This window comes from Indicator indicator, chromosome 11 (genome assembly GCF_027791375.1).
Source record: "Indicator indicator isolate 239-I01 chromosome 11, UM_Iind_1.1, whole genome shotgun sequence".
NCBI lineage: Eukaryota > Metazoa > Chordata > Aves > Piciformes > Indicatoridae > Indicator > Indicator indicator.
This window is the reverse complement of record NC_072020.1, coordinates 30,110,715-30,138,601: the sequence shown is the minus strand read 5'-3', so window position 1 is coordinate 30,138,601 and position 27,887 is coordinate 30,110,715. Positions and strand designations below refer to the sequence as shown.

At 43.3% G+C, this 27,887-nt stretch overlaps 1 protein-coding gene across 2 annotated transcripts in view; it reads left to right on the top strand.

Annotated features, from left to right (window-relative positions):
* TBC1D5 (TBC1 domain family member 5) overlaps nucleotides 1-27,072 on the top strand; it is a 206,160-nt gene extending 179,088 nt beyond the window's left edge. Inside the window, exons 17-21 of one of the 2 annotated variants that reach the window (XM_054384866.1) lie at nucleotides 4,808-4,907; nucleotides 16,820-16,899; nucleotides 18,241-18,398; nucleotides 20,761-20,783; nucleotides 26,801-27,072. In XM_054384866.1, coding sequence (XP_054240841.1) covers nucleotides 4,808-4,907; nucleotides 16,820-16,899; nucleotides 18,241-18,398; nucleotides 20,761-20,783; nucleotides 26,801-27,072 — 633 coding nt within the window. Of the gene's footprint in view, nucleotides 1-4,807; nucleotides 4,908-16,819; nucleotides 16,900-18,240; nucleotides 18,418-20,760; nucleotides 20,784-26,778 lie in introns of both variants that reach the window. The other variant, XM_054384865.1, reaches the window with a different exon arrangement.
* The last annotated feature ends 815 nt before the right edge of the window (nucleotides 27,073-27,887 follow it).

Here is a 27,887-nt window from a genome sequence, read left to right as displayed (position 1 = left end):
GTGTCCAAACAACGACTGTGTGCTTGTCCTTTGTTTCCTGCCATTGTGTTTCTACATATGTGCTCTCCATTTCCACCATTTCCAGCTCCGTATGTGCTTTTCCCATTTTGATTCATTAAGAAGCTCCTTACTCAGCCAAGTGGACCTTCTGCATGCCTTGCCCATATGTGCTGCTTCCTCATGTATTTCTGGGTTAGATGAGCAAATCTGTTCACAAATGTGTTCCTCCCTCTCTTTGACAGATAGTCCTATTCTCTTATCACAGCATCAGAGTATATCAGAGGTTGGAAGGGACCTCAAGAGTTCATCAGGTCCAACCCTCTGCCAGAGCAGCATCACTTAGGGGAGTCTGCACAGGAATGCATCCAGGTGGGGTTTGAAAGTCTCAGAGAAGGATACTCCACAACCCCCTTGGGCAGTCTGTTCCAGGGCTCTGTCACCCTCACTGTAAAGAAGTTTCTGCTCCTGTTGAGGTGAAATCTTCTCTGTTCAAGTTTGAACCCATTGTTCCTTGGCTTATCACTGTGAACCACCCAAAAGAGCCTGGCCCCCTCCACTTGACACTTAAGCTGATTTTCCTCATGACATTGGGTCCACAAGCAAGACAGTTGAATTCCAGCTGGTGCCACCAAATATGTAGCCATGTGTGGTGTTCTGGATACATCTGCTTCTGTCCAGGCTTTTCCCTTACGTCATAGGATTGAAGAGAAACATCACCAGGAGACCTTTTCTCTTCACTTTTACTTGGGAGCCCTACAGTCACTTCTGAACTGAAATTATTTCACACCACCATGTCATTGGTGTATGCATGCATAAGCAGAAAGAAAGTCAGAACATTAGGTGCCCCTAAGCAGTCTTTTGGCAACACCACAAATTGAGATTCCATGCAAGCAAGAAACCTCCCTAGCTGATGAGTCTGGCTGAAAGAGAGTCACCAACTACTCACTGTCACTCCTCACTTTCTCTTGTGCACTCTGGTATAGTGTCTAACCTGGATTATTCTTCTGAGTGGGGCTTGTTCTACCCCTGTCCTGCCTGGGCCCTGCATTGCTGGGCAGCCCTCCTGCTGACAGAAGACACAAGCTTAAAGCTTCCACTCTCTTAGAAGTTCATGTCTTCTTCCCACTGCCTTTTTGCCTTGGTTGTGCCTTCTCTATCTGTTTTACACCTTGTCAATCACTTGTTTGTCATCCCTGATGCCTTAAGCCACACTTAGCTCTTCTTGCAGCTCCTCACTTGCTGCTGTAGACACTACAATAGAGCAAACCTCCCTGCAGGAAAGTCACCCTCAGAGGTTCATCTGTACAGAGGTGTCCACACCACTACAAGTGACAGCAGGGGCAAGGGTTAGGTCTTGTATCAAGTCATCACCATTTGGGTGCTTCCTTGTAATGCAGACAGCACACCTGGGTCTCCTGTGTGTCAAGTGCCAAGTTAACTTGCTTCTTTGCACATCCCACTGGCAGTGCTCCTTTGTGCTGTTCCTGAGGATGCCAAGTAAGTCAGGAACTTAAAGTGCATTCACTCAGCCTTGTGCAAGATCTCCCACTTGGCAGGAAACTTCTTGCACTGTCTGTGAGTTCCCAGCCGTGGTACCTTCTGGACTGCAGAACAATTCTGTTTCCCATGCTGGATTCTTATGACCTGAAAGAAATGGTGGGTGTAGTTTTTTTCAGCAGTAGTCTCACTTGCTAAATGAAGAGATGCTGTTGCACAGTTGAAAAGGCTGGTTTCAGAATCTCCCCAAGTGACCAGAGCTGTCCAAGGCATCTTAAAATCTATTTGCTGCAGTTCTGATCCATTAATAAGAAAAAAAAATTAGTCTTGGGAACATGGAAAAATTTATTGTTAGTAAAATTTGCTCAGTCACCTATAGGAGATAAACTGGGTTTCAGTACTAACTAATGATTTTAGACTTTTATTATGTTATTTTATAGAAAAATACTCAAATATTGTTGCCTTTCCCAATCTATTTTCTGCTCTTGCAGTGCTCCAGCAATTCAAAATTTATGGTAGATTATTTCTTGCACTTGCTAGCTCTGTGTCCCAGGAAAAGTTCAGCAGGGACATTGCTTGACTAGAAATAGCAATGTAGATAGACTTGTACAGGCTGTGACAGAACTGCAGACTTTGCAAGATGTTAATCATTCAGCAACTGTAAGCTGGCAATATAGACTCAATCCCTGTGAGGCTTAAGTAGTCGATGTATAAGGTTGAGTAGAATCATAGAATAGAATCATAGAATCAGGCAGGGTTGGAAGGGACCACAAGGATCATCTAGTTCCAACCCCCCTGCCATGGGCAGGGACACCTCACACTAGATGTCTCACTAGAGTAAAATGAAGGTGAGTGTGTATTAACTTAAGGAAATAGCATAGAAAATGTTTAATGCCTGTAGATCATAAGTGTGAGGGAAAAGCATGTAGGGAAAAAAGAAATATTGGTAGATCTTGCAAAATACTCCTCATTTCTTCTTATTTATCAGCTGATATTGGGTATGTGCTATATTAGTGCAAAATTTCCTTTCCATTTCTGATGGAGATTAAGACCACTTGTACCTTTAAACCATTCATTCTCCTTATTCTTGCTAATGGGTTTGGGGAATTTTTTCATTTCAAATGTAATCCATACTGTAATGTTCAGCAATCTCCATCAAGCAAGAGTGTGACAGAACTGCAACACTCCTAAGAAAAACAGGAGGCTAAGAAGTTACTTTGCCTTCATCTGCTTGAATTCAAATTAATACTTAAATAAAAAAAAAAAAATGTTTAATACTGCATATGACTAAGCTTTGAAGAAATTTTTCTAAAGGGGTGATGAACTTTCTCTGCAGTATTGTCTTCAAAGTCAGGACTGGATGCATTTGTAAACTGGCAACGAAAGGAGTTCAAAGAGAAATTCTTAGCTGAGTTAGTTCCCATTGCTTGTACAGGACATGGGACCAAGTAATAATGCTTCTAGGCCTTTAAAATCATGATTTTTTTTCTTTTACTTCATATTTTAAATTAGAATCATAGAATCATAGAATTGTCAGGGCTGGAAAGGACCTTAAGGATCATCCAGTTCCAAGCCCCCTGCCATGGGCAGGGACACCTCACACTACATCAGGTTGCTCACAGCCACATCCATTCTGGCCTTAACCTCCAGGGATGAGAATTCTATGACCTCCCTGGGCAACCTGTTCCAGTGTCTCACACCACCTTCTTCCTAATATCCAATCCAATTATACCTCACAGAATCACACAGAATCAACCAGGTTGGAAAAGACGTCAGATATCAAGTCCAACCTATTACCTAATCCCTAACACCTCCTGACAACTAAACCGTGGCACCAAGTGCCACAGCCAATCTATTTCTGAACACCTCCAGGGATGGTGACTCCCCCACCTCCCTGGGAAGCACATTCCAATGGCCAATTACTCTCTCTATGAAGAACTTTCTCCTCACCTTGAGCCTAAATTTCCCCTGGCACAGCTTGAGACTGTGTCCTCTTGTTCTGGTGCTGGTTGCCTGGGAGAAGAGACCAAACCCCACCTGGCTACAACCTCCCTTCAGGTAGTTCTAGAGAGCAATGAGGTCTCCCCTGAGCCTCCTCTTCTCCAGGCTAAACACCCCCAGCTCCCTCAGCCTCTCCTCACAGGGCTGTGCTCCAGACCCCTCCTTAGCTTCGTTGCCCTTCTCTGGACACATTCCATCATCTCAATGTCCTTCTTAAACTGAGGAGCCCAGAACTGGACACAGCACTCAAGGTGTGGTCTAACCAGAGCTGAGCACAGGGCAGAATGACTTCCCTGCTCCTGCTGGCCACACTATTCCTGATGCAGGCCAGGATGCCATTGGCCTTCTTGGCCACCTGGGCACACTGCTGGCTCATGTTCAGCTGCTGTCAACCAGCACCCCCAGGTCCATCTCTGCCTGGCCGCTCTCCAGCCACTCTGACCCCAGCATGTAGTGCTGCATGGGGTTGTTGTGGCCAAAGTGCAGAACCCTTAGTGCTTGTTTATTAAGCACAACTTAGTAATTTAGAGTAACCCCTTTATAGTATGCAATTTGAAAACAGTTTTCACCTAATTATTATGTAAGGCATTGTGTAGAATTGCTATTGCCTCGGCATGGTTTTTATTCAGATGGAGCATGGTATGTTACACAAATGAATATGCTAGAATATATGGCAGTAATTCCTCCTTGAGGTATAGTATTAAGTCTCATGAAATGTATGCCTTAGAATTAAAGAAAAAAAAAATTAAAAAAAGAAATCATAGAATGGTCCAGACTGGAAGGGGACCCTCAAAGGACATGCAGTCCGACCTCCCTGCAGTCAGCAGGGACATCCCCAACTAGACCAGGCTGCCCAGTGCCTCATCAAATCTTTTTCTGAGATTTCAAAGGAATTGCTGTGGAAGTGACTCCACCAAAAACGAGGTGTTTTTTTTTTCTCATGTCATGAGTTTTTTCGGGCACCCGTGCAGTACTGTCTTTGAACCTGCAAAACCTGGTAACTAACATGTAGAGAAATATGGATTGTTAATTAATCCTCCTTAGATCAACCTAGGCAGATTTCTCTTACACTCTTTAGAAGGTAAAAGGGTAGCATTAATAAATACTGAAACCTTAACACCAAACCCTATTTCCATCCAATGAATTAAAAGAACTTGAAAGTCTTTTGATAAACACAGCTGGGAGGGGATCCACTTCATTTGCAATATTGTCTCAAGAACAAAACAGAAGATGTCTGAGCACGTCAAGGGTTACCAATTTGTGTATCATAAAAAGGTGGAGTTTTATCCTAATAACTTCTTCATTGCAGGAGGAGGAATTGGAGGCCCAGATTTCGTTTCTCCAGGGACAACTAAACGACTTGGAAGCCATGTGCAAATATTGTGCAAAGATGATGAACACACATCTTGGTGAGTGCAGGACCCTCTATTAATCTGGAAATCTTTGCAAAGGCTCATTTCTAGTTTGTGCTAGAACTTGCCTTAAAATATTTTGTATTAGGAGAATATTTATGTAGTACAGTGTTGCAGCCACTGTTGTGAGGGCAGCTGCTGGATGCCTACAGAGTGCAGAATTCCTTAGCTGACCAATCAATTCCTTAGCTGCCTAGAGCAAAACAATCACATTCCATGTGTGCCAAGAACAACCTCACCTTGGCACCCTTGGATTGGAACATGCTGCAGAAGCCACCTCCTTGACACGCTGGCACCTCTTACTGGGAGAAGATTTTACCTTATATATGTGGTTGGGTTTTACTGGTTAAGTGATTGATAGCAAAGAGTATAGATACAGCCACTCTGAGCAAGAGTTACTGGGGTTAGGGACTTAGGAACAGACTGGGGGTTTAGGGCTACTAGGGACTTCTGCTTCTGTTATCTAATTCTTCTGACAAGGGCTTTGGTTTAGGGATGCTGCTAGGGATATGCTTGGGACTTCTGTTAGCTGCTTTGGTAAAATCAAGTTTTTTAAAATAAACAAAAATTTTTAAACTGTGCAAAACTGAACTCCCAAAGTGAGTGTATTCAGTTAAATGAGAAAAACACTGTTGTTAAGACATCAGGGCACAACTGCAACACCTTACATCCTGCAACATCAACGCAAAATAAATTAGAATTGAATATGTTTGGTGGGTAGAACAAGGTATATGGTACCTAAGGTCAAAAGGATGAGACATAAAAGCCATATTATACTTGTATTTTCGTTTTCTTTTATGTGAATGTTTTAGTAGCTACTGTTATGAGCTGAGACAAAGCTATAAATACTGTGTGATTTGAAAGTTTGGGACCACAGCCTGTGTCATTGTAGGCTGGGGACTGAGGTGTTGGAGAGCAGTGAAGGGGAAAAGGGCCTGGGGGTCCTAGTGGATGGGAGGTTGACCATGAGCCAGCAATGTGCTCTTGTGGCCAACAAAGCCAATGCCATTCTGGGGTGGGTTAGAAGGGCTGTGGCTAGAAGGTCAAGAGAGGTTCTCCTCCCCCTCTACTCTGCCCTGGTAAGCCCAAATCTGGAATACTGTGTCCAGTTCTGGGTCCCTCACTTCAGGAAGGACCTCAGGGAACTGCTTGAAAGAGTCCAGCACAGAGCCACAAAAATGATGAAGGGAGTGGAACATCTTCCTTCTGAGGAGAGCCTGAGGGAGCTGAGGGCTCTTTAGCTTGGAGAGGAGGAGCCTGAGAGGTGACCTCATTCATGTTGCTAAAGATGTGCAGGGTGAGTGCCCAGAGGCTGGAGCCAGGCTCTGCTGGGTGATGCCCAATGACAGGATAAGGGGCAATGGGTGCAAGTTGAGGCAGAGGAAGTTCCATGGAAACATGAGGAAGGATTTTTTTCCCTGTGAGGATGCCAGAACGCTGGAACAGGCTGCCCAGGGGAGTTGTGGAGTGTCCCTCTCTGGAGATATTCAAAACCTGCCTGGATGAGTTCCTGTGTGATCTGGTCTAGGTGTTCCTGCTCTGGCAGGGGGGTTGGAGTGGCTGAGCTTTTGAGGTCCCTCTCAGCCCCTAACATTCTGTGATTTTGTGTGAAAGGTGAAGTGCAAACCTCTCACCCAAACAGCTTTCATTCAATGTATTGCTTCTGTGAGGCTATGTGAGTAATAATGAGATTAGAAGCAGGCAAAATTGATAAATCATTAGCTACTGAAATGCTAGGCACAGATGACTGTGTCAAGAGGAAAAGCTGAGGCTTCTTTCCTTCATCACTCTCACAGGACAGGGAAAGCCATCCCCTGTACGGCATTGGCTGCAGGGCTGTGCTGGGTGCATTGTGGCAGCCCTGCAGCGCTCTTAGAGCCTTCCAGCTTAGATTCTTCTAAGTCCCACTCCACCCACTCTGTCTCTTCACAATATTCCTGCATATCCTTTCAGCATTTGTCAACTTGGTTTTCAGTGATGTGTTTAAATCCCCTAGAGATTCACAGTTCCACACAATAAACAGCACAAGAGAGACTGTGATACCACCAACTTTCACAGCTCCTGTGATTGTAGCAAACTGAAGAGGTTAGGTATCCCCAAAGAAGCCAGCAGGTGATTCATGGGAAGGCAAGAAAGAAACACCAGGTTTCTTGCTGGTCTGACCTGTGCAAAATCCCTCTGACCTGAAGCCTGTCCGTCACTTTCGTCCTGCTGATCTGAGCAGCATGTGCTATCAGGCTGTCCAAGGAAAGGGATTTCCTGTAGCACCACAGAACACCCCCTGAGGATGATCTCCAGTGTCCATCCACTGCTAGAGGCTTCAGGAAATGGCAGCAATATAAAATTCAGAGCATATCTGCTCATTTCTGAGTTAAGGGAAAAGTGAGCAGAGGCTGCTACTGCTCCTGCTCTGATTCTTCCTCAGGTATGTTACTCATGAAAATTGCTTCATTTCAGAAACCACAGAGCAGAGATGAGTGATACCACTGCTTATAATCTGTCAGGACACTTAACTTCAAGGATATTACTTCATCCTGTGAGGCTGAATTTTTCTGACTTCATCACTCAGCTTTTGGCTCTTGTAGCATTCTTGAGATCATGGTTGAAAATCCTCATTTAATTTACCTATACACATTGATGAAGTAATCTCTCAATGCTCTCTTTGCTAGGTAGGACACTTTAAGATTCATTTTATATGAGTTGATTTTTACACCCCATTATTTCTGTGGTCTTCCTTTGAATTCTTCAGAGTTCTCATACACTTTCTGAAGTGGGTTCATCAGATCAGGATACAGTGTACCAGGACTATGCTCAGCAAAGTGGTTACTCAGCAAAGGGAAGGACATCTCTCTGCTCTTAGGTAGCATTCCTTTTCTGAGACATTTTTGATGCAGCCTCACATTAGTGCTCCTTGATACAGCTTTCTAAACAGAGGATTTTATCCTGTAGGTAAAAGCAGGAAATGTTTATTTCTGTATATGTTCCTTGCATTTGATTATGTAAAAAATTCACTCCTTGTAATTTGGCTTTTTAGCTAAATAATTCAGGTAACTGCAACATACTTTGTTTTCTGTAACCATTTTAACTGTAGTTAACCATCATACATTTAATGGTTGCCTAAACTATTGATAAAAACATAGGGGTGTATAAAATTTGAGGAGCCTTGCAGAACTAATTCCTTTAGCAAAAAATTAGCATTTGTAAAGGAACTGTTGTTAAGAACTCAAGGCACAACTCATCAATAACTTAGTTGTTTTTAGTCTCAAGCTTGCCTTTTAAATTACATAATGTTTACATTCTTAGTCTTAAAAACCCCACAATTTCTTGGACTGACATTTTAAACTTTTTTTTTTCAGGCTTTGTTATTCAACTAATATTCTTTATCCTGTATTGCATGCATTATATTTGCAGGCCACTTTTTAACAAAGCAGGATTAATTCAAGCTTATAAAAATGCATATCCAGTGAGCATTCACACCAGAATTATTTAATTGGCACTATAAATCAGAGTCTCAGACAGTTGTAAAATGGTCTTTTTGTGCTTTCCAGTGAGGCAATTTTTTGGCTGTCTTTTCTCAAGTTCTTTCCCTTAGAAAGGGGACACTGCTGACAGTGAAGGGCAGTAGCTGCATGACAGAGATCACAGCATCACAGGATGTTAGGTGTTGGAAGGGACCTCCAGAGATCATCAAGTCCAACCCCCCTGCCAGAGCAGGACCAGAGAATCCAGCACAGGTCACACAGGAACACATCCAGATGGGTCTGGAAAGTCTCCAGAGAAGGAGACTCCACAACCTCTCTGAGGAGCCTGTTCCAGTGCTCTGTGACCCTCACAGTGAAGAAGTTCCTCCTCATGTTGAGGTGGAACCTCCTGTGCTGGAGTTTCTATCCATTGCCCCTTGTCCTGTCACAGGGTGCAAGTGAGCAGAGCCTGTCCCCTCCCTCTTGACCCCCAGCCCTCAGATATTTAGAAACATTGATTAAATCCCCTCTCAGACTTCTCCAGACTGAACAGCCCCAGGTCCCTCAGCCTCTCCTCACAGGGCAGTGCTCCAGTCCTTTCATCACCCTCGTAGCCCTCCCTGGGACTCTCTCAAGTAGATCCCTGTATCTGGCATTTGTTGTAGCAGAGAAAGCATCAAAATGACAACAAAGTCATCTATTCTGGTTTCAATCCCTAATAGTTTATCTTTTATTTATATCAAATGCAGCTATACTAAGCATAGTTTTATACTATATCTTTTTAGAAAATAATTTTGTTTCATTGACCTCATTCATGTTTATAAAGTAGGGTGAGTGTCCAGAGGATGGAGTCAGGCTCTGCTCAATGATGCCCAATGGCAGCACAAGGGGCAATGATGGAAGTTGAGGCATAGGAAGTTCCATGAGGAGGAAGAATTATTTCCCTGTGAGGTTGACAGAACCCTGGCACAGGCTGCCCAGGGGGGTTGTGGAGTCTCCCTCTCTGGAGATATTCAAAACCTGCCTTGATGAGTTCCTGTGTGATCTGATCTAGGTGATCCTGCTCTGGGAGGGGGGTTGGACTGGATGAGATTTCAAGGTCCCTCTCAGCCCCTGACTGTGATTCTGTGAAAAAATTCTCCTATTTGTCCTGTAATGATAGTACACTTCTTTATTGAGAGCATTGTGTGTCTGTAAGTTTCAACAGGTACCTGCTAATACCACATTTTCTTTGCACAGACCATGAGGAAAGACCAAAGGGACAGAAGAGGAGTTTTTAATTTTCTTCATACATTCAAAGCTGCTTTCATTAGTTTATCTCCTTCTGTAAGCAAACCACATAGCATACCACACGGCAACAACTTAATTGCCTGCTTGTAATATCAGGAGATGTTACCATGGGAATGAATGATGGCTCCAAAATATTACCACTTAGCACTAAGAGTAGAAATGAGAAATAAGGGGTTGGTGATGAAAAACAGGGGGAAGTGGTTCTGTGATCTTTGTCTCCTTCACAGGGCTGTGCATCAGAACAAGCTTTACTTTTTTGCCCCCTTTCCCTTAACAACTGAAGAACTTCCAAAGCACAGTTCCCTTTAATGCCTCCGCAGACAATGTTGAAATTTGTATGTGTAAAATGGCCAGACAGGGAAGCAAATTTTACTTCTTTTTCCACCCTTTTTCACAAGCCTGTCATAGCTTTCAAAAAAAAAAAAAAAAAAAAAAAAGATCCTGTGTTCAGTTTTTCAATTAATGAAATGAAGATGCATCCAATCTTGTCAGCCTGTCCTGTGGCTTTGTCCACAGTATAAATGAAGTGGCCAAGAAGGCCAATGCCATTCTGGGGTGGATTAGAAGGGCTGTGCTTAGTAGGTTGAGAGAGGTTCTCCTCCCCCTCTACTCTGCCCTGGTGAGGCTGCATCTGGAATATTGTGTCCAGTTCTGGGCCCCTCAGTTCAGGAAGGACCTCAGGGAACTGCTTGAAAGAGTTCACAAAGATGGTCAAAGGAGTGGAACATCTTCCTTATGAGGAGAGCCTGAGGGAGCTGAGGGCTCTTTAGCTTGGAGAGGAGGAGCCTGAGAGGTGACCTCACTCGTGGCTATAAAGATGTGCAGGGTGAGTGCCAAGAGGCTGGAGCCAGGCTCTGCTGGGCGATGCCCATTGACAGCACAAGGGGCACTGGTGGAAGTTGAGGCAGAGGAAGTTCCATGTGAACATGAGGAAGAATTTTTTCCCTGTGAGGGTGCCAGAACACTGGAAGAGGCTGCCCACGGGTGTTGTGAAGTCTCCCTCTCTGGAGATATTCAAGCCCTGCCTGGATGTGTTCCTGTGTGATCTGCTCTAGGTGATCCTGCTCTGGCAGGGGGGTTGGACTGGATGAGCTTTTGAGGTCCCTTCCAGCCCCTAGCATTCTGTGATTCTGTGATTCCTCAGTGGCTACAGAAGTACAGTTGCCATAGCTGTTAGCACTCCAGCCTCAACATAAATACTGTTCCATGATGTTATTTTTTTCACATACATTGGCCTTTTGCAGGAAATCATATTGTCTCTGATGTGTTCAGTAATGTAATAACATTTTTCAGCATTTTTTCTTTCTGTGAGGTACTTTTCTGTTAGTGAAAATGAATACCTCAAGGCTTAATAATTTAGAAAGCCATAACATACCAGTTGAGCATTACAACATTATAACCTGTCATAATGTTATTTACTTTGTGAAGAAGTTTGTTTCCTGCCGTCTTTCACTATGTGGAAAGGTGGCAAGTGCATTCAGAAGAATATTTCTCCAGGTAAATTTGACTTCTCTTTAATGTCTTAGAGCAGATCATGAAATTTGCCAAAGATATGTGCACCCAAAAAACACCCAAAAGGCCCCACAGTATCTGCTCCAAGCTTGTCCTTCACATTGGACATAGAACTGAGTCTGAGGTGTTAGCTCAACTTAAAGTCCATCTGGAGGGTCTCAAAGAGCAAAGCTTCATTACATCCCCGTCTCAAGTCAGGACAGTGCTCTTAAATGGCTGTTCAAGTGACCCCAGTTAATGACATTTAAATCTGACACCATCTGCTGTTCCAGTATCTTCAGGGTTTGGATCTTGTCACCACTGGCTCAGGATTAAGGCACAGGCTCTAAACAAGAAGTAAATGTAAACCCTGGAGGAGTACCAGTCCTCCATAGGCAAGTACTGGCATGAGAGATTGGGGAGGATGTTTATGAGCTTGTCAGTTTTGCTCCAGAGAGAAAAGTGCTGAATTTTAAAATGTTGTCTGTTTAGAAGAGGCAGGACCCTATCCATCACTGTTCTCTAAGGCAGAAGAACCTACCATTTGCTTCCAACATAGATTCAGACCTCCAAGTGTGTGAAAGTTTACCAAATAATTACACTTGTGGTACAGGAAGTCCTTTTCATGAGAGGCAGTTTAAGGGAACATTGGTTCAGTATTAACTTGGATGTGGGGATCTTTATATAGAAACTATTCTTTTTTGATAGGCAATTTATCAGGTTATGAAAGTAGAGAATCTAAGGTCATTCCACCCTTGCTTTTGCTCAAGGGCAGCACTATGTAAATGTAGAAGGTTGCTTCTCCAGCCAGCTGAGATTCAGAAGGAGTTTAGCTGCTTTCTCACACCGTAGCACCATAGCTGATAAGCCCTGCAGGCTCAGCTTTGCAAAGAGTCAGCTCACAAGGTTCTGCACAGCACCCTAGAAATATGTGCAGAGGTACCCAGTTATACAGAAGAAACATCAGTCTGCCTGGTTTTATTAATTTCATCTTTGTACTGCTACTGCTAGACTTGAGCCAGCTCCTAGGGACATACTCAGGTGGATCTCAGGAGTGCATTGCTCAAAATCCAGGTTTTTAAATCACTTCATCTTGGAGGCAGCATCACAAAAACCTCTTGGGTCTGACCCTCATCTAGTAAGTTTATGCTTAAGCATACTGTCTCTGTCAAGACCAAGGAAATAAATCCTTCTCTGAGCTCCCTACACAGAGCTGGTTGAGTTCTCCTTATGGTGCATTTTCTCATGTGACTTCTGCTGTCTGTAATATGGTGCCATGCCCTTCACCAGTATTCTTCTACATCTCTGCCCATCCACAGTGCTTTGTAGAAAGGGTGTGGAAAAGTAAAGTTTTCATACCTCTTTCTTCTAACCACCACCAGCATTCTCCCGACTGGAATAACACATCAGCTCTTGGCTTTCACAGGTAGCCTGTACATAAATGTACAGAATGCCCAGAAATTATGGCATCACAGTAACAAAAAAAAAGCTAGTCTTTTGAGAGCTCTTTGGGGGGGATCACAGGAAATGTCCCTCTCACAGCCATCAGGCAGTGCAGACAGCTGTAAGATTCCCTCCTCATGGCAGTGAGGTTGGACTAGATAAGTTTTTAAAGGTCTCTTCCAACCCAAACTATTCTATGCTTTTATGATTCCATGATTTATCTACACTTACCACTGCCATCCTGACATCCCCCTGACAAATATTATTTGGGAAACCTATTAAACACGGTTCAAAGCCACATTTTCACTGTGATCATTGCAAACCCCATGAGCAAGGAAGGAAAATAGAGAGGAACTAAAACTTCCAGGATACAGTTGCTGTTATAATTTCTAGTTATTGCATGAAATAGCACCTTTAGAGGCCTCATTAGACAGGCTTCAACCATCCTTCTTAACAATCAATGCATTTGTTACAAGGATACATTACATTATAAGGTTCATTTGCAGTGGGGGAGGGAGGGGACAGAGTTGACTTAATTGCTTATTATTTAGGGGCTGATATATTGCCCAGTGGAGATCTGGGTGCAGTACTTGTTAAATGTATGGAAGATAGTACTGAATTCTTATTTTATGTAGCATGTGATGAGATGAAAGGTTATGACATTTTTATAAGGATCAAATGAAATGGAAATTATTCTGCTGCCCTGGGTTGAAATGAAGTGCTTCAGCATTTGTTGAGGAAGTAAGTGCATTACATGAGTTTCCATATGCTTGGGCCATAAATAAAATAATCTATAGTTTATAAACCCAGTGAGATTAGAGATGGTGTAAGTAAGAAAGGCCACATCAAACACAGCCCCATGGATCTAAGACAAATACTTCTTTAGTTAAGAATAATTATGTTAAGGAACCAACTTATAAATAAAGAGCATTAACAAATTAATTAACATGAATATAGGAATGGCTACTGAGAAATATTTGTGGTGTAGCTTGACTTTCAGGCTCCCCTATTGTCATGCTGTATATACAGGTAGAAAGAACAAAAGTGTAATTCTTCATGCCCCATGAATTTTAAGCACCTTTTTGTCCCTCAAGGGTAACTCTTAAGGTCAAAACCACAGAGTTCAGCTGATAAAGAGCTCCTTTCTTTCTACAACTGTGCCAATCCTGAAAGTCCAGCTGTGGTAGACACCTACAGACACTTTGATTTGGTAGACACCTACAGACACTTTGATTTCAGTAGGCTGGATGCAAAGGAGAAGATTAAAATAGTGAAGCTTGTGCACATTTCAGTGAATTCCTGTCACAGTGTTGACTTCCATTGGCCTCTTGCTTCCTTCCAAGTGATTTTTAATATAATGCATAATTGCTAGAATAAGAGTTGAGATAGCTAAATGAAAATTGGACTACTTAGTGCTATTGTCCTCATAACCACTTAGATCACAAATTATTGCTCAAGGAGGAAGTTTAACTCCTCTTCTTTGCATTTCTAATGCTGGAAAGAAAATGCAGCGTTTGGAAGTAGCCTGAGCTGCATTATTAAACAGCAGTATCATTATGTCCAGTTTTCAAGTGAGAGTACATTTTCCTGCTCAGTCAGATCAAGTTCAGGTAGGAAAGAGGTATTTGTTGCAGAAAGATAAAAAAAAAAGACCTTCTTTCCAGCCCTCTAATGTTAGGGAAGAAGCAGTCTTGCTGTTCACCAATACACTGTGCAGGGAACATTGGAAGCCTTCTCTGCAACCCCCAGTTTCATGAAAACTGTCATACAAAAGGACTGGAATATGAGTCTAGAGAGCTGACTGTGCCTTGGCATCTATGGGAACCTTGGGATTATTTTGCTCTCCATTTTTGGAAAGTGGAGGTGAAATAACACACTCAGTTCTCTCCTTACTGCTGCCTGCCTTGGCAATGAGAAGGTACTTAGGCTTTGTGAGTTGGAGCTGTCTTCTCAGTAGTGGAAAGCAAGGGTGGGGAAAAAAAAGTCAACTTAATGTGACTCTGGCACTGTTGATTGTTCACAAGTCATTGATCAGGAGCTAGTAGTAGAAAAGCAGCATTCATAATAAAGCTTGCAGCTATTTTGAGTTAGCTCCTCTCAGCAGGAGTCATCTTCCCGGAAAGGCCCCACTGAGACCAGCTCAAAATAGAAGCATTAGGAGGGAGAAGCACTTCTTTTCTTGATTCTTTAGCTTTCCCTCATTTAGTCTTAATCAGGTTGGAGGCTTGTTTTGAATTGTTTTCTTGGTACTCAGTGTGCATACCATAGCTTTTTTAATATATTATTTCAATTTATGTGGGGACCAAACACTACAGAAATGCTTTTCTTTCTAATGCTGACAAATGGAAAAGACAATTGTATTCAGTGATTCAGGCTGTGATGAAGGATTACTTTCCTGCCTATGAAGGCTCTGGACTTCCAGCATTTTATGTTCTGAACCTTTTAAAAGTAGGGAAAAAACAGGAAATCATGCCTTGTTTGTTAAACAGCAGAAATCAGGATCTAAAGTATTATTTTGTGAGTATTATATATAAATACATATATATATAAAAAATCTTAATATATTTTTATTTCACAAATTACAAGGCTAGACAATTTAGACATAAGTGTGGGGGAAAAAAGGCAAGTCAGATGTTAGATTAAATATTCTTTCTCTCAATTCATGATGCTACCTACTTTCAGTAAGATTTAGTGTTGCATTATTTCTAGCCTTCATAATGCAGTGTCTATCTGATGTTAAAATTGAACTAGACACTGTCCACTTGTACCAGGCTCTGGCCAGCCTGATGTAGTGTGAGGTGTCCCTGCCCATGGCAGGGGGGTTGGAACCAGATGATCCTTGTGGTCCCTTCCAACCCTGACTGATTCTATGATTCTATGATTCTATAAACTGCCACACTCCTTAAGTTCAAGTGAAACCTCCTGTGTTCTGGTTTGTACTGGTTGCCCCTTTTTCCTTCCTGGCACTGGGCACCACTGAAAAGAGCCCAGCCCCATTCCACCAAATTGCTTTTACTTGAAACTTCTTCTTGTGTCAAAGCTGGCAGTGTCATCCTATGTGTCCTTGTCAGCCTAATCTGTAGCAACAGTTCTGGATTTTTCCTGGTTCAGGCCCTGAACATGTCAAGTGTTTTTAAAAACAAACATATGCACTGCAGGTGTGGATTGATGGTACAGAGCTCTAGTTGTGAGCACCTGGATTGGCACAAAGCTGTAGTTGTGAGCACCTGGGATGCAGATGTTCACAAGCATTGTTCCCAGACAAGTGGCACTGAGGGATTTGGGCACAGCTCTGTGTATGCAGGACAGGAGTGGCCCCAAAGAGGATCCTGTCATTCTCAGCTGACAGATATCATCTCATTCTGTAAATCTGTCACTGGGAACCTTGGTTGTTTTCTTTAAGAGGAAGAAGGTGGGAGCTAGAAGGCCTGAGAAGGACCTGACACAGTTTAAATTGTCTGCAGAGCTACTAGAGCTGTAGTTGCTCTGGGCTGGTGTGTACTACAGCATTGCTTTGGATTTCCCTGACACGGGGAAGACCACCACAGCTCCAGCTCAGATGAGTTAGCCAGCCTCCAGCCCTGACTCCTGCAAACACCACACACCAGAGTATTGAAATGCATCTTTGGAGGACAGCACAATAGCTGTAGAAGGCAGGAACCTTCTAAAGCAACTGTGCTGCACTGTTCTTCCTGTTGAATAAGTTTTGCTCAGCCCTAGGTCTTTCACCTAAAAGAAGGAATTGGAAAGGGAATGAAACTCAGTCTTTTTCTAAAGAAGAGCATTCTAGCATCTGCAGCAGTCCTAGGATCATGATGAAGATTGCTGCACTTCTACCCTAAGTCTTCCTGTGAGCTGCAACAGGTTCTGGTGATTGTTCTTGAGTGGTTTCCAAAGCATTTGCAGGTTCAAAGATGTACACAACTCCAGTAGCCACAGAGGCTGGTGTTTTCTTCTAGGGGCCAGTAGTAGCCTAGATCCATTGGTGCACTGTGGCAGCAGAAATCCTGGTGCAGCACAGCAGTGCTGGAGACCTTCTGGCCACAGTGGGTTGGCCTCACTTCCACAACTAATAAGATTGTCACCCTGTAGGTCTGTGGCTGAAATTATGTTTGCAGCTCCCAGGATTCTATTTTGAGAACATAAGTCAGTGGTAGATTGGCATCATTCTAGACAGTATTTAGAGTTCTCTCTATTTACTTTTTTTATCTTTTAATGTTGCAGGAAATATTCAGGAAGTCATATTACAAGAACATTTGGAAAAAGAAGATGAAATTCTAGTTTCCTTGGCTGGTTTGAAGCAGGTATAACTTTTGCTTAGCTTAGCTTTCTGGTACCCTTCAGTGTTATTAAGCCTCTCTCTTTTTTGTTCTTTATGTATACTGCTGTCTTGAAGTGACTGTTTTACTAATACTAATGCATCAACAAGAACTGAGGCAGTGCACCACTGTCATGTTTCTTGATGCAAAAGGTACCTACTAGGCAATAATCATGCCTGTGTCCCCATTATTTAAATGTGACAACACTTGAATGTCCTTGAATTAAAATTAAAAATACTGTGGTCACAAAAGAGAATGCTGCAGACCATCTGTAGTTCTGATTATACTGCCCTCAGCTCCCTCAAAATACATTTTATGCAGCATATGTTAAACCTGTAACAAGGTAGGTAATAACCTTAAGAGGTTCATCCTCTGTAGGTTTCTTGTTCTCCAGCCTCCAATGCAACCTAATTTCACTGATATTTTTATCTTTAACCTGTAAAGAGAGGTTGGGGCAATCCCAAGCACTGATATAGGCTGGGCAGGGACTGGCTTGAGAGCAGCCCTGAAAAAAAGGACTTGGGAGTGCTGGTGGATGAGGAGCTCAACATGAGCTGTCAATGTGCACTTGCAGCCCAGAAAGCCAAGCAGAGCCTGGGCTGCAGCAAGAGAAGTGTGGCCAGCAGGGCAAGGGAGGTGATTCTCCCCCTCTGCTCTGCTCTGGTGAGACCCCACCTGGAGTACTGCATCCAGTTCTGGAGCCTCTATTACAAGAAGGATCTGGAGATGCTGGAATGTGTCCAGAGAAGGGCCAAGAGGATGATCAGAGGGCTGGAGCTGCTCTCCTACAGAGACAGACTGAGAGAGTTGGGGCTGTTCAGTCTGGAGAAGAGAAGGCTCTGAGGAGACCTTCTTGTGGCCTTCCAGTATCTGAAGGGGGCTACAAGAAAGCTGGGGAGGGACTTTTTAGGGTGGTAGGGAGTGATAGGACTGGGGGGAGTGGAGCTAAAGTAGAAATGGGTAGATTCAGATTGGATGTTAGGAAGAAATTCTTGCCCATGAGGGTGGTAAGACACTGGAACAGGTTGCCCAGGGAGGTGGTGGAAGCCTCATCCCTGGAGGTTTTTGCAGCCAGGCTGGATGTGGCTGTGAGCAATCTGATGTAGTGTGAGGTGTCCTGCCCACGGCAGGGGCTTGGAACTGGCTGATCCTTGAGGTCCCTTCCAACCCTGACAATTCTCTGATTCTGTGATTCTATGACTTGCTCTCTGTCTCTTCAAAGCAAATATTCTGGGGAACTGTTGTATGAGAGCATGCTGCACAGAGCTTTGGGAAGTTTAAAGTTCCTACAAATCTCTAACTTGCATCCTTTCTCCTGCCATTCAGATCAAGGATATCCTGAAAGGGTCCTTGCGTTTCAACCAGAGCCAGCTGGAAGCTGAGGAAAACGAGCAGATCACTATAGCTGATGATCATTACTGTTCCAACAGTCAGAACAAGGGGACAGGGGATGTCCTAAAGGGACCTGTTATGACAAAGCAACAGTTTGTCTCAGAGCAACAGGTAAGATGAGAACATTTCACACAGACCACTGGTGGAGTTAGTCTTACACCTTCTGAAGACTTCCATTAGCATGTCCAGACATTACATGGGAGCACACCAGCAGTCCTGGTACATAGGGAGCCATGGCTTAAACTGTCTCTCCAGCTCCTGTCCCACCCCCATCAATTGTTTTTAATATAGTCTTATACTCTACACACAGATATTGAAGTTTAGGTGTTCTGCAGTGTTTGGGGGGAGGCTGGTTCTTTTTTCACATTGTTGAATTACAGAGTCACAGATCCTACAATAAGATGTACAAACTGGAGGTAAATGTTCCCACATCAAATGTTCTGATATGATTATTCTCATTGTCCATGTCCTCCAGAACCCCCTTATGTAAGAGCTGATTATCTGCATTGCAGTGTATTCATGGCTCATGCCAAAAAGGAAAGAGCAAAGAAGTTGCTTTTACCTTCTACTCCCTTGTTTTGACTTTCTCCTTGAACAGTAAACAGAGCTTTTACATACGGAGCATGCAGTCACAGGACAGGATGATACACAGAGAGAGGTGTTTTACTTTCATGGTAGAAGGCCTTTCTCTGTCCAAGACTCAGCCTGACTCAAAAGTGAACTTAAAAAAAAGTATTTTTATATATGCACATTTCTGTACTAGAGTTCTGTTAAGTCTACCACCCCTGATACTAACACTTGTAAATCAGTGGCAGAGTCTAACTGAGTCTGCAACCAGTTTACTTTTGACAAGCAGTACTTCAGAACTACTGGAAATATTTATTAATTTTCAAATAATGAACACAGGACTGTTTTGCCTTGTTGCATACAATCCCCCTAAGTTAGAGCACTCTTTGTCAAGTGCTCTATTTTAATTGTATTTATTTTTATTGTGTTGTATTAGAAGCAATACCAAATACATTTGATTGTATTGTATCAGAAGCAATACCAAACTTTCCCTTTTTCCACTTATTTATGGTAGGTTCAAAGAGCAAAGCTTTGCTAAAAACCTTTTATTGCTTTCTACAATAATAAAGGCATAGGTTAAACTGATAGCACATATTGGAGTGTTCATCTGATGACCTCCTGTTATCTGCCCTTTATCTCCTAGCATTTTATACAAAGTACCTTTAGCTTTCTTGCCAAAATGACAAATAGTAGTTTTTGATGACTTTCACTGGGATTTTTGGACTTTTACTTCATTTGCTGGAAAGTAGAATGCCATATAAAATGAGAATGTGCTGTATGAGTGTCTGCAGCCCCTACTTGTGCTGGAGAAACCTTTACTCAGATGCTGCTCTAAATCATATGTCACTAAGCAGAGGCTGAGGGGCTTTGCTCCTGGAGTACTGAGCATGGAGCTGGTGAATATGTTTAATATTTTATCAATGACTTAGAGAGTGAGATGGAATGCACCATCAGCAGGTTTGCAGAAGACACCAAGCTGTGTGGTGTTGTCAATACACCAGGACAGGATAGCATCCAGAGGGACCTGGACAAGCTGGAGAGATGGCCCAGGTGAACCTCATGAGGTTCAACAAGAGCAAGTGCAGGGTTCTGCATCTGGGCCAGAGCAATCCTCACTGTCAACACAGACTGGGGGAGGAGGTGAGAGAAAGCAGCCCTGAGGAAAAGGACTTCGGGGTGCTGCTGGATGAGAAGCTGGCCAGGAGCAGGCAGTGTGAGCTTGCAGCACAGAAGGCAAATCCCAGCCTGGGCTGCATCCAAAGCAGCATTGCCAGCAGAGCCAGAGAGGTGATTCTGCCACTTTGCTCTGCTCTGGGGAGACCTCACCTGGAGTGCTGTGTACAGCTCTGGAGCCCTCAATAGAGGAAGGAATGGAGCTGATGGAGAAGGTCCAGAGGAGGGCCACAAGAATGATCAGGAGGTTGGAGCAGCTCTGCTATGAGGACAGGCTGAGGGAGCTGGGGGTGTTCAGCCTGGAGAAGAGGAGGCTCCAGGGAGACCTAATAGCAGCCTGGCAGTACCTGAAGGGGGCTACAGGAAGGATGGAGAGAGACTGTGGTGACAGACAAAGAATCAATGACTTCAAGCTAGAGAAGAGCAGATTTAGATTGGATATCAGGAAGTTCTTTTCTCTGAGGGTGGTGGAACACTGGCACAGGTTGCCCAGGGAGGTGGTTGAGGCTCCTTCCCTGGAGATATTCAAGGTGAAGCTGGAGGAGGTCCTGAGCAGCCTGATCTAGTTGGGGATGTCCCTGCTGAGTGCAAATGGGGAGGTCAGACTGGATGAGCTTTGGAGGTGCCTTCTAGCCTGGACTATTCTATGATTCTATGAATCCTGATCTGTGTAGGTTTCTTTCACTGGAAACTTTTGAGGCAATGTGTGATGAGGTCCGATCTTGCCCCAGGGTGTAGTCAGGGTGTATATATCTAGCCCCAGGAACTGAGGGGTCCCAAGATTTTGGAGGCTACTGATAAGCCAACTATGGGCAATGTGAGTAGAGGTTGCCCAAAGTGAGCTCCTGCAGAGCATTGTTGAGGCTTCAGCACTGCTTGGTCTACCTTTGGAAGTGCAGTACATGCCTGGGGATTAGCCTCTACTCCTCTTATCTTCTGGAAGTTCTAATTATAATAATGAGCAACAGCCCCTTTAACAGAAACAAAAATATTAAGGTTAGAAATGGCAGTCCAGGAGGACTGTTAGTATCCCAACATTCTGTTCCTGTTTGTGAGCAGGCTTTAACTGCTGTGTCGAAAATGAAACAAAAAGATAGGGTCTTTGGTCCCATTTGAATAAAACACAGAGGACTAAAATTGCTGAATTCAGTGGGCTGTGACATGCAGCTGTTAATTGATTGGGTCATTTCTTGCCCCAAACCAGGCCATGGCCCAGGCTTTTAGTTCTGCTGAAGAAAATGGACTGTACTGATGCCCTGGGTCAAGCCAGGAGTGCTTACTGAGAACTGCAAGGGGATTCAAAATTCCAACCATTCTAGACCATTTAATGCATTTCTTACTACATAAATTTTACTGTATTTACAATTTCAGTGACTTTGGTAATGCATATAATTCTGTTTGATGTGACTTGTACTGTAGTGGAATTATAAGTGATATTTTCTAGGACAGCTGGAAAAGTTATAGGGCTAGCTATTGTGTAATTGAGATTAAAATCTGGCCTTTTGTCTGTTATTTATCATCCTTACTTTTTTTTTTTTTTTTTTTTAAGTGGTCTTCTCTTTTCTTGCCTCCAAATCCCTTTCTGGAAAGTGAGGATAAGGATACAGCCCTTCTCTGCATAGGAAAGCTGTAAAATTAAAAGTGAAAAAACAGATGAAGATAAAGGCTCAAAGAAACAGAGCATATTTTTTTTAATGTTTGCCTTTGGTAGCAGCCTTCAGTTGACAAACAGAAGACTTCTGTTGCAAAATAATGAAGGGTAATTAACACATTATCTTGCCTTTATGTCTGCTCCAAGAAGGAGGCAAAATGAGCTGCTGTTCTTCTAAGCTTTCTTGATTTATATCCTTACAGTTAGGTTTAACTCCTTCACAGTAGGAAGGCAGTTGAAATAAGCCTGGTCCTAGTAGCTGATATTCATCAGGAAAAAAATGTTTGGAGAAGCCATATGGCAACGGGGGTCAGGTTGTTAACTTTCAAAGCTACTGGAAGTATAATTCTGTCATTTTTCATTTATTCTGTGGTGGCAGCAGATGGAAGAAAACATGGTTCATGTCAGCCTGAGTTTCCTGAAGCAGAAACAGGCAGGAGAAGAAGGGAGGAGGTATTTTACCTCTGGAAATATCAGTAGCAAAATACTGGTGTGTGCCAGGGGTAGACAAACATTTAGGGAAGGCCCTTTCAGAGCATTTTGGAGTCAGTATCTATACTCTGCAGCTTCTCTGATACTTCAGTAAGCTAGAGGTCTCTTTAACTGAACCAAGGACTGTGGCTAGAAGGAGTAGTGTTGCAAAACACAGCACTAGTGACAAGATATTCAGATGAGTAGTGTGTTTTTTTAATCACATAAGAGCACATATTTGGAAGCAGAATTTAGGAAGTTGCAACACCAGTGCAAAGTGTTTATGATGGAGGAGCTTGCTGGGGCTCATTGTCGAAAGGAAGACACCCTGTTAGCATCCTTGGGGATGCATCCCTCAGGGAAAATACTGATCTGTGTTGCCCTGCACAAGGTGGATCACAGGAGTTGGAAGGGACCTTCAGAGATCATTGAGTCCAATCCTCCTGCCAGAGCAGGACCATAGATTCTAGCACAGGTCACACAGGAATGCATCCAGATGGGTCTGGAAAGTCACCAGAGAAGGAGACTCCACAACCTTTCTGGGCAGCCTGTTCCAGTGCTCTGTGACCCTCACAGTGAAGAAGTTCCTCCTCATGTTGAGTTGGAACCTCCTGGGCTGGAATTTATATCCATTACCCCTTGTCCTATCACAAGGTGCAGCAGAGCAGAGCCTGTCTCCTCCTTCTTGACCCCCAGCCCTCAGATATTTAGAAACATTGATTAAATCCCCTCTCAGTCTTCTCTTCCCCAGCCATCTCAGATGTGAGGTCTGTGAGGACTGAAGCAGCATGATCTTGATAGCTTGCTATAGTGCATAACTTTGCAAAATGAGATTCTGCTACACTTCCTGAGAGCTTTTCAGGAGAAGTGTAGAAAGTAGGCACGTGAATTGCACAGCAGTGGTTGTTTAAAGGAATGTGGATTTCTATTGTAGGGGGAAACAAAGTGCTGAAATTTGGAATATGGCGTTTAGAGCTTCCAAAAATCCTTTGCCTGGCCCTCTCTTGTGGCTGTACTGGGTGCCTACAAAGCCAGCAAACTACTAACATGAACCTCAGGAGGGTCAACAAGGCCAAGGGCAAGGTCCAGCAGGGGAAACACCGGCACCAGAACATGTTGGGGGATGAAGAGATTGAGAGAGGCTTGGTGTGGGGGTAACTGGACATGAACTGGAAGTGTGTGGTTGCAGCTCAGAAAGCCAACTGCATCCTGAGCTGTATCAAAAGACGTGTGGCCAGCAAGTAGAAGAAGGTAGTTCTGCCCCTCATCTGCTCTGGGAGACCTCACCTGGAGTGCTGTGTCCAGCTCTGGTGCCTGCAGCACAGGAAGAGCATGGACCTGTTGGAGCAAGTCCAGAACAGGGACACAAAAATGATAAAAGGACCTCCTCTGTGAGGACAGGTTGAGAGAGTTGGGATTATTCAGCCTGGAGAAAGCTCCAGGGGAGGCCTTACTATGGGTTTTCAGTCATCCCTATAAGGAAGATGGGGGTCAATTTTTTTATTAAGGTCTATTGCAACAGGACAAGGGATAGTCATTTTAAACTAAAAGAATGGAGATCTAGACTACATCTAAGGAAGACTGTTTTTCCAATGATAGCAGTGGAACACTTGAACATGTTACCTAGACAAGTAAGAGATGTCCCATCCCTGGAGATATTCGAGGTCAGGCTGGACAGGACTCTGAGTTATCCCTCTTACTGCATGGGGGTTTGGAGCAGGTGACCTTTAAAGGTCTCTTCCAACCCAAACTATTACATGATTCCATGATTCTGTGCTGGAGCAGAGCCACAGCTGTGTGCTGCCTGTGTCCTCAGCTCCCTGGAGATGGCAGCCAGTTGAGTGACAGCTCATGGTGACAGCATTTCAAACAGACTAGATGAAAGCAAAAGTCTAATTAATAACAAATGATTTCTCAGCTCAAAAGTGCTTAAATACTGAAGGATCTCTCCATGTAGGACAGATCTGTTTTGTTTTAACTTAATGGAAACTGCTTGAAGTTGTTGATGAAGTATTGAAGTGGGTTAATTACAAAACAGAATATTATGGATTATTATACCTAGATCATAATATTATTTACCTAGATATTATGTAGGTAACACCCAAAGACTATAAATTATAAATACAGGCTGTTTTAAAAATTCAGTGCAGTCCTTGTTCATATGAATTGTGTAAGGGAACAGGTCACAATTCTGTACTTGGCCATATTTTCACACTCAACTGACATGTATCTTGTTTGTGGCTTTTAACAACTTTGTCAATAACAAAGACTTCCAGCTCCCTCGTTCCATATTACAGTCACTCTTAATCACCACTGACTTTTGCTCCCTGAGCTGCTCTGCTTTCAAGAACATTCTGATCTATAATCAGTAATCAGAGCAATAGAGAGTTGTTTTCTGTTTGCAGTAATGAATTTGGCTAAATAAGTTTTTCTGGGGGCCATGGATGCTGTAGCTCCCAAGCTGTGTCTTGCTGGTACTTGTGATGACCTCCATACTCCAGTATACTATGCACTGTGCTAAATTTGTCTAACTTTATCTCATCCAGGTTATTCCTGTTATTCTTTTTTATAACTCCTTTCATTTTTCCTCAAACACTTACATTCTCTCTTTTACCCCAAAGTGAATTTACATTTTTTTTTTATTTGGTGGAAGAGTCACAGATGAAGGGCTTGTAATTGACACACATTGACATAACACATTTCCCCAGCTGCCCCTTTACTTCTTTTGCTCAGTCTTGCATTACTGTGATCAAATAGATTGGTTTCAGTATCATACAACTTCAAGATGCTTGTCCCCACAGGCTGCTTGCCAGGTTGCATTATTCCTCTGGAAAAAAATTGTGTGAGAGCAACTAAGAAAGCAGTCATAGTCTTGTTAAAGGCACATATCACTACCCAGGACAGGAGTCAAATGCATCTCTTGCAGAAGAAAAGTGTTGTCCATTTGGGTTGCAACCAAGCTAGTAGGCTGGCAGTTGTCAACAAGTCAGAAATCCCACTCTGCTGTATATGGCAGTCCTCCCTTCTGGCTACATACAGCTCTGACTGTAAAGAAGCTGGGATTCTCCTGAATGTGGCTATTTGGAATACAAGATTGTGAGCTCACAGAGTATTCTGGTACACTGAAATGTAATCTTGATCCACTACCTGAGTGCTAAGGGACACATTTTCCAAGGCATAAGCAGATGGAAGAGGGTTTCCTGAATCAAGAATCAAGAATCAAGAATCAAGAAGGTTGGAAGAGACCTCAGGGATCATCGAGTCCAACCTGTCACCCTACACCTCATGCCTATCTAAACCATGGCACCAAGTGCCGCGTCCAATCCCTCATTCTCTGATAGAGTTAGGAAATACTCAATGACACTAAGCCTAGAAGCCCTGGGAGCCCTGATCTGTCAAATCCAAACTGGTACACACTAGACCAGATCTGTGTGTCTTGGGACACTTGAACCTGTCCAGAGAAGGGCAATGAGACTGGTGAGAGGTCTCGAGCACAAGCCCTATGAGGAGAGGCTGAGGGAGCTGGGGGTGTTTAGCCTGGAGAAGAGGAGGCTCAGGGGAGACCTCATTGCTGTCTACAACTACCTGAAGGGAGGTTGTAGCCAGGTGGGGGTTGGTCTCTTCTCCCAGGCAACCAGCAATAGAACAAGAAGACACAGTCTCAAGCTGTGCCAGGGGAAATTTAGGCTCAAGGTGAGGAGAAAGTTCTTCCCAGAAAGAGAGATTGGCCATTGGGATGTGCTGCCCAGGGAGGTGGTGGAGTCACCGTCCTTGGAGGTGTTCAAAAAAGGATTGGACGTGGCACTTGGAGCCATGGTTTAGTTAGTCATGAGGTGCTGGGTGATAGGTTGGACTTGATGATCTCTGAAGTCCTTTCTGACCTTGCTGATTCTATGATTCTATGTATGTCTCCAATTCCACAGACCAGGGTTTTACTATGGGTAATTTTATATCAAACCATTCTGGCAATCTCCAACAAGTTCTTTACTATGAGGGTGGTGGAACACTAGAACAGGTTTCCCAGGGAGATGGTTGAGGCTCTTTCCCTGGAGATATTCAAGGTGAGGCTGGAGGAGGTCCTGGGCAGCCTGATCTAGTTGGGGATGTCCCTGCTGACTGCGGGGAGGTTGGACTGGGTGAGCTTTGGAGGTCCCTTCCAGGCTGGACCATTCTATGATTCATTGATTCATTGTACATGCAAACTGGCAAAAGTATCCCTCAGTACAACTTCATTAATTATTACAGAAAACTAGCAGCAATGAGAATAAAATCACTGCAAACCTCTGTGACTATGATGTAGGTGTTAGATGCTGCCTAACTGCTGCAATCACTGCCGAGCTGCACTGTGATGATGAACTGTGTAAGACTACTGTACCAAATAATGCTTTTTTAGAGTGCTAGGTTTTACACTTTTGTTAAAAAAAAAAAAATATTAATTTCATCAGAAGTTAATACTCATTTTATTGTTTTACTTCTTGATTTGGGCATTGCTGCTTCTGGCTGATGGTTATTCCTTTGTCCAATTGTCATGTCACTGCCTTGCATCATAAACCTTGTTAAGTGGTAAAACTGGTACTAACTTGAGTCCTTCCTCTGCCATTGTCTCACAGACTACAACTGATTCAAGCACAGGTGAGAGCAAGAGTGCTGATGACTATATTATGGTTTCTAAAGAAGAGGAAGGAAGTAGAAGTGGTGTCCCTGAGCCGGTGCAGTCCCTTCAGGCACACAAGGAGGCAGCAGCGAAGCCAGAAGCTCCATCTCGCTCTTCTTTGGTGTTCTCTGACCCACTGATGGGCTCCATTTCAGCCTCCTCCAGCAACCTGAGCTCCAGCCCTGATGATGACAGTAGTAACAACAGCAAGGATTCTGACTTTGCTATTGTCAGCCCTCTGGACATCTAAAGAAGCAGGTTGGCAGAGTTTGGGATGTCAATCATTACAACTCGGCTCAGATTCCTATGATTCCACAGGCTGGATAGTTCTTTGGATTTGAATGTCAGAAAATAGTTAAAGGTAACTCATTTCATCTGCCAAAAGCCTAAATTGAAAAGGAAAATTAAAAAAAAAAAAGGGCAATTTGCAACTTTTCCAAAAGAACAGACACCTTTTGAAAACTGCCTTAAATAAAGATCCAGTAAAACCCAGTTCTAATATACAGATACTATTTTACTTAGGAGCTTTGTTGCCATAGAACTGTTGCTTTCCCAAAACATAGAATAGTATGTGCTAGGTACTATTATGGATTAGGAAATAGGTAGATAGTTGGCATCAGACCTGAAGCAGCAAAGGCAAGCTAGATTTAACACCATCTTTTTACAACAATATGCTTGACTGGGTTTTCTAAGTAGAAAAGGGTACTTCAGAGTACCCTGCTTCCAAGTAGAAAAAGTTTCTTCAGAGACTGTGATAAGAGAAGTAAGGAATGTATATCAGAAAGATTAAAAGCATCATCCTGGCAGTAAGCTTGTTCTCAGTTGAGGAATCCTAGTTTCTTCATTTTCATCAGGCCTCAGTAGCCTGAGGTGCATTCAAGGCAGAGATTAGTGCACTTGTTCTTCAGTGCTGTCTTACAGAAGAACGTGCAACAAATTCCTGGAGAACAGGGACCTATATGGCAGAGCCTTATTTCCTTTTCCTTACTTTTTTTTTCCCCTTGAGAATTCCCTTTCCCTCCTTACTTCTGTCTAATTGTGCTCTCCCTGCCATGAATTCTCTTT